This window comes from Ipomoea nil, unplaced genomic scaffold (assembly GCF_001879475.1).
Source record: "Ipomoea nil cultivar Tokyo-kokei standard unplaced genomic scaffold, Asagao_1.1 scaffold1376, whole genome shotgun sequence".
NCBI lineage: Eukaryota > Viridiplantae > Streptophyta > Magnoliopsida > Solanales > Convolvulaceae > Ipomoea > Ipomoea nil.
Window position 1 is genome coordinate 432,144 of NW_017617804.1, and position 9,000 is coordinate 441,143.

General features: G+C 36.2%; 1 protein-coding gene across 1 annotated transcript; it reads left to right on the forward strand.

Annotated features, from left to right (window-relative positions):
- The first annotated feature begins 4,584 nt into the window (after positions 1 to 4,584).
- Positions 4,585 to 8,735, forward strand: LOC109186033 (primary amine oxidase-like). The gene is made up of 4 exons (XM_019335947.1): positions 4,585 to 6,058; positions 6,843 to 7,227; positions 8,118 to 8,215; positions 8,460 to 8,735. Exons 1-4 carry the CDS (start codon positions 4,599 to 4,601, stop codon positions 8,665 to 8,667), a joined length of 2,151 nt encoding a protein of 716 aa, XP_019191492.1. The 5' UTR covers positions 4,585 to 4,598; the 3' UTR covers positions 8,668 to 8,735.
- The last annotated feature ends 265 nt before the right edge of the window (positions 8,736 to 9,000 follow it).

Sequence of the window (9,000 nt, forward strand, 5' to 3'; positions counted from 1 at the left end):
TCGATGCCAGGGATAGATTGATAGTGGGGAGGGGAGAAAGGATTCTAAGGAAGAGATGGCAGCGATTCAAGCCCAGGAGGTGGTGGTTGATATGGGCAATAGTGAGGAGGGGACGAAAAAACGAAAGAAGGGAAGTTGACTGGGCACGACATATAAAAGTCATGGCAGCAGCCACCAATAAAAATGGCAAGTATGTAGATAGTGATGATGAGTCGGATGATGATGATGATATAGACTTTGACGAAGAAGACTGTTCGATTATTCGTTTAACGAAAGAGGAAAAGAAGTTGATTAGATCACCATGGAGGCTGTAACAGTTATAAATAATACCTGGAGCAACATCGATCTTTAGAAGGAAGCGCATATGCAGGAGGAACGAAAACTAACGAGAAAGAGGAAAATGAAAGCCTATGTCGTGTTATATCAACGCATATGCAGGAGTCTAATCCTTAGAAGCGCATATGCAGGAGGAACGAAAACTAACGAGAAAGAGGAAAATGGAAGCCTATGTCGTGTTGTATCAACACTATCTTAAAAGCGATTTTCGGGTAACGGTGCTGTCAATGATTTCCCAACACGATTTCGATAGACAACACAGACCAACCACGCTTAGCTTACACTAGCGATTGCACAAGCGAACCTGGCTTTGCTTAGATAGTGAGAGACGAAAGCAATAAGAGAAGAAAGCTATGTAGAAATTGTGGTGTGTTTTTTCACTATGTTGGGTGCTACATATATAGTGTATAAAATAATAGCAAGCTCAGCTCCATTTTCAGCCATTGATTAGTGCAGGAGTAGGTGTGTGATGTTGAGATTGTTACACATGCCCATGACCTCCTTCAGAGGCTGGCAAGGTGAACAAACTGATCCAAAATAATAGGCGCATGAAAGAATGGCTAGTTTGTTTCCAACAATCCCCCACATACTCAATATAGAAGGCTAGAAATGACAATGTCTGAGCAATAAAAACTTATTGACCTTAATGTCAGTGTTTAAACTTGAACTGACACGTAGTGACACTGAATAATTTCCTTCTTGAGAGTGATATGAATCTTGAACTCACTGGTTAGACAAATTTTGAACTCAACGCACACATCAACTCTAAGTTGCAGGTTCTATAGAAGTCAAACTCTTGACTTTTCATAGATTTTCAACTCTCAGCATAGACCTGTCAAGTCTATATCAATATAGACTTTTAATTCTGTCAAGCCTATCTCAAATATTGACCTTTAACTTTGTCAAGTCTATCTGAAATATAGACCTTTAACTCTGTCAAGTCTATCTCAATATAGACCACCCTTAAAAGGCTACAGAGCAGTTATAACCATTTACTTTCACAAATCTGGTGTAAGTCTTTCCATTATTTCATTTGACCACAAGAGTGGTATCGATCATGAATTCCTTACCTCACTAGGTTTAAACCCATCTCCCTTGATGTTTCAAGGATGGCCTTTTGGTTTAAACCTTTTGTGAGAAGGTCTGCAACATTCCTCTTAGATTTCACAAACTCTATTGTGATTACTCCGTTAGTAACCAACTACCGTACAGACTGATGCCTGACTCTTATGTGTCTTCTCTTCTCATTGTAGACACTATTCTTAGCAACACAAACGACAGTTTATGAATCAAAATATATAGGCATGGAAGGTGTTGGACACCCCTATAATGGCACATCTGCCAACAAATTTATTAACCATTCCGCTTCTTGGCTTGCTAAAATAACTGCTATGAATTCTACTTCCATAGTTGATCTAGCTATGCAAGATTGTTTGGTGGATTTCCATGATATAGCTGCTCCGCACATTCTAAACACATATCCACTGGTGGAGCTGACATCCTCACTGTCGTTGACCTAGTTTGCATCACAAATCCCTTCCAATACTGTTGGAAATCCTATATAGTCAAGACCCTAGTTCATAGTACCTCTGAGGTACTGAAGCACTCGTTTCAGTGCTTTCCAGTGTAAATCACTTGGATTATTTGTATAATGACTAAGTTTATTCACTGCAAAAGCAATATATTGTCTAGTGTAGTTCATTAAGAATATCATGTTTCCTATGACTTTAGCATACTCTTCCTACGATACAAAGTTCCCATAACTCTTCCTTAAGTGTATGCCTTAATATAGGGAGTGTTAGCATGTTTCTCAAATATTTTAACCCAACTAAACCTCCAAACACCCATGTGTGCTCTAGAAAGATAGCACGCTATCTTTCATAAAAGTCGGTTAACCCTTTTCACTCAAGAATACACCAGAATGAAATGCCAAAAAATGTACCGCACACAAAAAAATACACCACATATAATGGTGTATTTTCGAACACTGTGTGGTGCAATTATACATACCTAATGGTGTATACCGCACTGACTGCACGGAAATACCGGCCTGTTCTCACAGGAACCTGACCCTATATATATATATATATATATATATATATATATATATATATATATATATATATATATATATATATATATATATATATATATATATATATATATATATATATATATATATACACACACACACACACACACACACACACACACACACACACACACACACACACATATATATATATACACACATACATGTATGTATGTATGTATGTATGTATACATATATATATATATATATATATATATATATATATATATATATATATATATATATATATATATATATATATATAGGATCAGGTTCCTGTGAGGTCAGGTCTTTCCGTGCGGTCAGTGTGGCATACACCATTATGTATGCATAAATGCACCACACAATGTTCGTAAATACACCATTATGTATGGTGTACTTTTTGGCATTTCATTCTGATGTATTTTCGAACACTGTATGGTGCATTTATGCATACCTAATGGTGTATGCCGCACTGACCGCACGGGAAGACCTGACCTCACAGGAACCAAAATCTATATATATATATATATATATATATATATATATATATATATATATATATATATATATATATATATATATACACACACACACACACACACACACACACACACACACACACACACACCCGCACGGAAAGACCTGACCTCACAGGAACCTGATCCTATATATATATATATATATATATATATATATATATATATATATATATATATATATATATATATATATATATATATATATCCAAAAAACATAATAAGTGTTAATCAAAATTATATCAGTCATTTATGTCCATGTTTTGAATGCTAACCATTTTGTACATTGTGCTTTTAGAGTTGTACTATATAATTTTTGGACAAAAATACCTTACCGTTATAACTTCCGTTATCTTTTCAATTACTTTTACCATGCACATGCATTCACCATATCTTTTCTTATAGTTTTTTAATGATAACAATATTTGTAAGATATTATATATATTCATTATTTATTAAATTAATATAATAAATAAATTTGAATTCATTTAGATTTTAATTAGTAAAAATTTGTTAGTTATTTTTTAAAATATAAATATTGGACATATGTTTTTGCGCATCGCAAAAGAACTAGTATATATATATATATATATATATATATATATATATATATATATATATATATATATATATATATATATATATATATAGTGAAAGGTTCCCGTGCGGTGAATGCTTCCCGTGCGGATGTGCAGTAGATTAATGTGCGTGAGATTTGTACTCAATGTGCGTGATTGTTGTGCTTAATGTGCCTGAGATTTGTACTTAATGTGCGTGAATGTGTAAAATGCAGCAGAAAATATTGATGTCAGCTTCTTCCCCATCCCCAGTAGCCATTTGCTCCTTCCCTTATGATGATGATGCGGAGGCGAGCTATGGTGGTTAAAAATTATGGAAATAATACAACAGAAATCCACACTTAGCTGCTCTGCAAATTTTACTGTGCGTGCGTCATTTATATAAACATTCAACTGCACTGAAGGTAGCTGATAATCCAGAATCCTTGGCCAAATTGAAAGAAGAAGTAACAAGAAGCTTGGGCGTTAATGTGGGTGAGTTTCTGTTCTACTTCATTCTGAGCTTGTAATTCTGAAATACGCACGCACATTAAGCACAAATCTCACGCACATTTAACACAATACTCAGGCACATTAAGTACAAATCTCAGGCACATTGAGTACAAATCTCACGCACATTAAATATAAACCTCACGCACATTAATCCACCGCACATCCGCACGGGAAGCAACAAATGCACCTGATCCCTTCCATATATATGTATATATATATATATATATATATATATATATATATATATATATATATAACCACATTTGTGTTGATGTATGCCAAATTGCCAAGCACTCCCCACATGGACGAATTCTTGCCAGGGAATACGCAGTTTATTTATAACTGTAGTGTTCAATTGGTCACATATCACAACATTGGCATGCTTTTATTTGTTTGTTTAAGATAAGATCCCCGGCCTGCTAAAATGCTGTCAAAAGAGTGCCGCTCAGTTGGATATGCATAAAAAGAACGCGGAGGGAAATGGGAAAGGGAGGGGCGAATTGAACCTGTGTTAATGTGCTAGGATTCAACATTACAGTCTTATAATATAATACACACAAAGAATTAATTCACAGTTTTTCTATGAAAATGGCTGCTTCATCAATATTTTGCTTGTTTTACATGGCGTCGTCCATGCTTATTTTTCTACAAGTGAATTCATGCTTATCTTTCGAGAGCTCTAATGCCAGTATAAACAATCTAGAATCTTTGTTGGGAATCCATGATTTCAAGATTCAGAATAATCACTTCGCGGACAGACCTATGCACCCTCTCGACCCACTAACCATCCAAGAAATTGAGAGAACACGATCCATACTGTCGAGTTATCAACCATTTTCGGGCTCTTCTTTAAGAATCCATTCATTATCCTTAGACGAGCCCGACAAGTCCGAGGTTTTGAGATGGAAAAGAGGCAATCCTCTTCCAACCAGAAAAGCGTTTGTTGTTGCACTCTCGAATGGCCAAGCCCATTTACTAGTTGTGGATTTGGGCTCGGGCCGAGTGTCTAGTCACACAAGGAACCCTGCCTCGGGTTACCCTCCCATGTCGGCCGATGACGCCTCGACTGCCTTAGAGGCCACATTCTCTAATTCGGTATTCAGAGAGGCGATTTCGACCCGAGGGGTCGAAATCAATGACGTGGTTTGTAGCGCAGCCGCGCCGGGATGGTTCGGGCCTGAAGAGGAGGGAAGGCGGATCACAAAGGTTAAATGTTACACAGCCCAAAACACGCCCAATTACTATATGAGGCCCATTGAGGGCCTTCTGTTAACAGTTGATCTTGATAGTGGAAAAGTGATTAACGTTTATGATACCCATTCGCCAATACCGATCCCAAAAGCTCAAGGCACGGATTACCGACGCGACGGAATAGAACACCGGGCTCCCGGAGTGGAGCCATTAAAGCCCATTTCCATGGAGCAGCCAAACGGACAAAGCTTTAGGGTTGAAGATGGATATATTGTGAAATGGGCGAGCTGGGAATTCCACGTGAAAGCGGACCAACGGGCCGGGATTATAATTTCTCAGGCCACAGTTTTTGACCCGGAAGCGGGGAAGCGGAGGAGCGTGATGTATAAAGGATTTGCGTCGGAGCTATTCGTGCCGTACATGGACGTCGACGAAGGGTGGTACTTCCGGGCGTTCATGGACGCCGGAGAATTTGGGCTCGGAGCAACGGCCATGGAGCTGGTGCCGCTCAACGATTGCCCACGGCATTCGCACTACATCGACGGGCTGTTCGTGGACCCCGACGGGCGGCCCGTTTCCCAGCCGAACGTGATCTGCGTGTTCGAAAGATACTCCGGCGATATAGCTTGGCGTCACAGCGGCACCGGTGACGCGGACGACGATCTTATCAGAGAAGCGCGGCCGAAGGTGAGCCTGGTGGTGCGGACGACGGCGACGGTGGGAAACTACGACTACATATTCGACTGGGAATTCCAAACCGACGGTTCAATCCGAGTGACGGTGGGACTCTCCGGGATCATACTCGCCAAAGGAAGCCCCTACGAACACATAAACCAGTTCGAAATTCCAAGGTGTGTTCAAATTTAAATAGACGCTGACTAGTGGTTAATGATACCAACCCTCAGAAAAATAAGAATAGTAGAGGGAGAAATAATATAAAACTAAGAAAATTTATAGAGAAAATATTAATTTTGATCATACTAGTAATAGTAAAATGGTAATTTTGATCCACATATTTAACTCTTATCAATTTTTATCCGTAATTACTATTTTAGTATCAATTTTTATTAAAAGCTATTGTTTTAGTGTCAAATTCATCACGTCGATCACCCTTTTGTTTAAGACATGACGAAATAGGAAATTATTAAGGACAGTTTTGTTCTTTTCAAATTAAAATCATAATTTGAACATGAATAAAGGGATTTAAGTTCTAAGGTCAATACCTATTCGTAGTTCTCCTCAAATTAAGGTAAGATGAGAATAAAAACCGCGAGTTGAGATCGATTTTAGGGTTTAAATCCCTTTATTTATGGATCTTAAGTTGAAAATGACATAAATACCTTTAAAAATTTTAGATTTCGACATAATTTAAACGGAGGGGTGACCGTCGTGATAAATTTTGACACTAAAATAACAATCATGGATTAAAATTGACACTAAAATAATAATCATGGATAAAAATTGGAAGGAATTAAACATGTGGATCAAAACTGTCATTTTACTAATACTCTACTCAGACCCCAAAATTGATATAAATAACGTGAAAAAATCTATATAACAACTAAATATAAAAATATAGTAAAAAACTCAACAAATAAAAATTGTATCTCATAAAAATCTGTAATTTCTAACAAGGTGGGACTTTCCGGCGGGGTCATTGGTGTCGGAAAACACCATCGGAGTGGCGCATGATCACTTCATCACGTTTCACCTGGACATGGACGTGGATGGGCCGACCAACTCTTTCGTGAAGGTTGATCTTGTCAAGAATTACAACATAGCTGGGAAAATACAGAGAAAAAGTTACTGGAGTCCAAAAAGAAAAGTAGCCAAATCTGAAAATGATGCAAAGATTAAGCTCCAGCTTGATAAACCTTCTGAATTTCATGTCATTAATCCTCGTCATCAATCAAGATTGGGTAATCCAAGTGGGTACAAGATTGTCCCTAGTGCCACTGCAGCCAGTTTACTTGATCTCCAAGATCCTCCCCAACTAAGAGCTGCTTTTACAAATAATCAGGTATAAATAACAACTTAGGAAATTTTACTATAGTAGTAAATGTTAATTGTTGGGGTTGTGTTATTTTGTCAATCCATATTGAAAAAGGTTTGTAGTCGCTATCGCAATGTGAACTATAGGTGAAGTCTGTCATTTGACTCTAGCCGGTAAAAAGTTATAAGAGAGTAATTAAACCATATTTGGTTGTTCATAACTAACTAGTTTAAATCAAAAAGACTAATAGACGACTCTAACGAAGAGTTGAACTTAGAACATTATGGTTACCAAACTAAATCAGGGTGTGTTTGGTTCATGGGTTTAGCTATCAGGAATGAGAATCAAAATCATTGTTATTGTTTGGTTGACAGGTTTCTAGAACACTACTATGAGATTTGATTACCCATCAATTAAAAAACTCATTCCCTAATAAAATAAGAGTTTCATTCCATTATTCTCCCTCTTCATTGGTAATTTAATTTTTAAGTTTGGATTAGTATTTTTAAATTTTTCTTTCTATTTTTTTTTGTTCATATTGGTGCTTTGGATGTCTTTATATTAGAATAAATTATCTTGATTTTTATTCTTGTATTTTTAAAATCTTTATTTCCCGATCATACATAACCAAACAACAATATTAGTAATCATTCCAATTCCACCCTACCACCAAACATGCAAAATACTTTCACCAAAATCCATTATCATTACTAAGTATTTGATTCTGATTCCGATTTCGATTCCCATTAGCGAACCAAACACACCCTAAATGTTTGACAACTTCGCTAGGGTATGGTAGTACTATCAATACTTGTATACAACATACTTAGTTGTATCTAATATAAAAGGTACTAATGTTGATAAATACCTTAGAACAATTTATTTTAATTTATAATGGTTATTTTATTTTATGGTAGATATGGGTGACTCCGTACAATCGATCTGAACAATGGGCAGGGGGGCTTTTTACGTATCAAAGCCATGGAGATGACACACTTGCAGTTTGGTCAAATAGGTAATATAATAATATAATAAAGATGAAATATTTTGTACTTAACTAGCTTGGTTTGGGAGTGGTCATGCACTCTATCTTTTAACAGAAGCCAGGAGTTCAAAGCTCAAACCCCCTCTAGAAAAAAAAAAAAAAATTATTTTGCACTTGAACAAAATTTGATTTTGAGTAACATTTTTAGATATATTTTGAATTTTCTTACTATATATTTTCTTGTTTAATTTAAGTTTGGTTGATATTTTAACAGGAATCGTGTGATTGAGAAGCAAGACATCGTATTATGGTACACTTTAGGATTTCATCACCTACCATGTCAAGAGGATTTTCCGGTAATGCCTACAGTTACATCTACCTTTCAACTAAAGCCAGTCAATTTCTTTGATAGAAATCCAATTATTCAAGCAAACCCTAATTTTGCTGAGGATTTGCCCATATGTAGGGCAGGCAGAAACTAGTTCACACTCATTTCTATCCTTATTTGAATTTTTCAATATATGCAATTTTAGTGTTGTAATCATATTTCTAGAAAAATGAAAAAGATTGAGTTTCTTGCCAATATTAATCTCTTCGGTCTTTACCTAATGATTATGGAAAATTATACCATGGACTAGAGTTTATGTTGCATTGTGAACTCTAGTCCCAAATGACAAGCAAATTCTTTGTCTGCAATAAACAAGTTATATGTTTATAAATAATTGAACGCACATAAAATGTTAAATGCAAGTATCGTATATAATAAGCAATTAACATATTATGTGAATGTAATTAACATATGATGTGCATTCAAT

Excerpts from the sequence above, each read along its gene's own strand:
- LOC109186033 (XM_019335947.1), top strand. The coding sequence starts at position 4,599 with ATGAAAATGGCTGCTTCATCAATATTTTGCTTGTTTTACATGGCGTCG. Across the intron at positions 6,059-6,842 it reads AACCAGTTCGAAATTCCAAG|GTGGGACTTTCCGGCGGGGT; the intron begins GTGTGTTCAAAT and ends ATTTCTAACAAG. Across the intron at positions 8,216-8,459 it reads CTTGCAGTTTGGTCAAATAG|GAATCGTGTGATTGAGAAGC; the intron begins GTAATATAATAA and ends ATATTTTAACAG.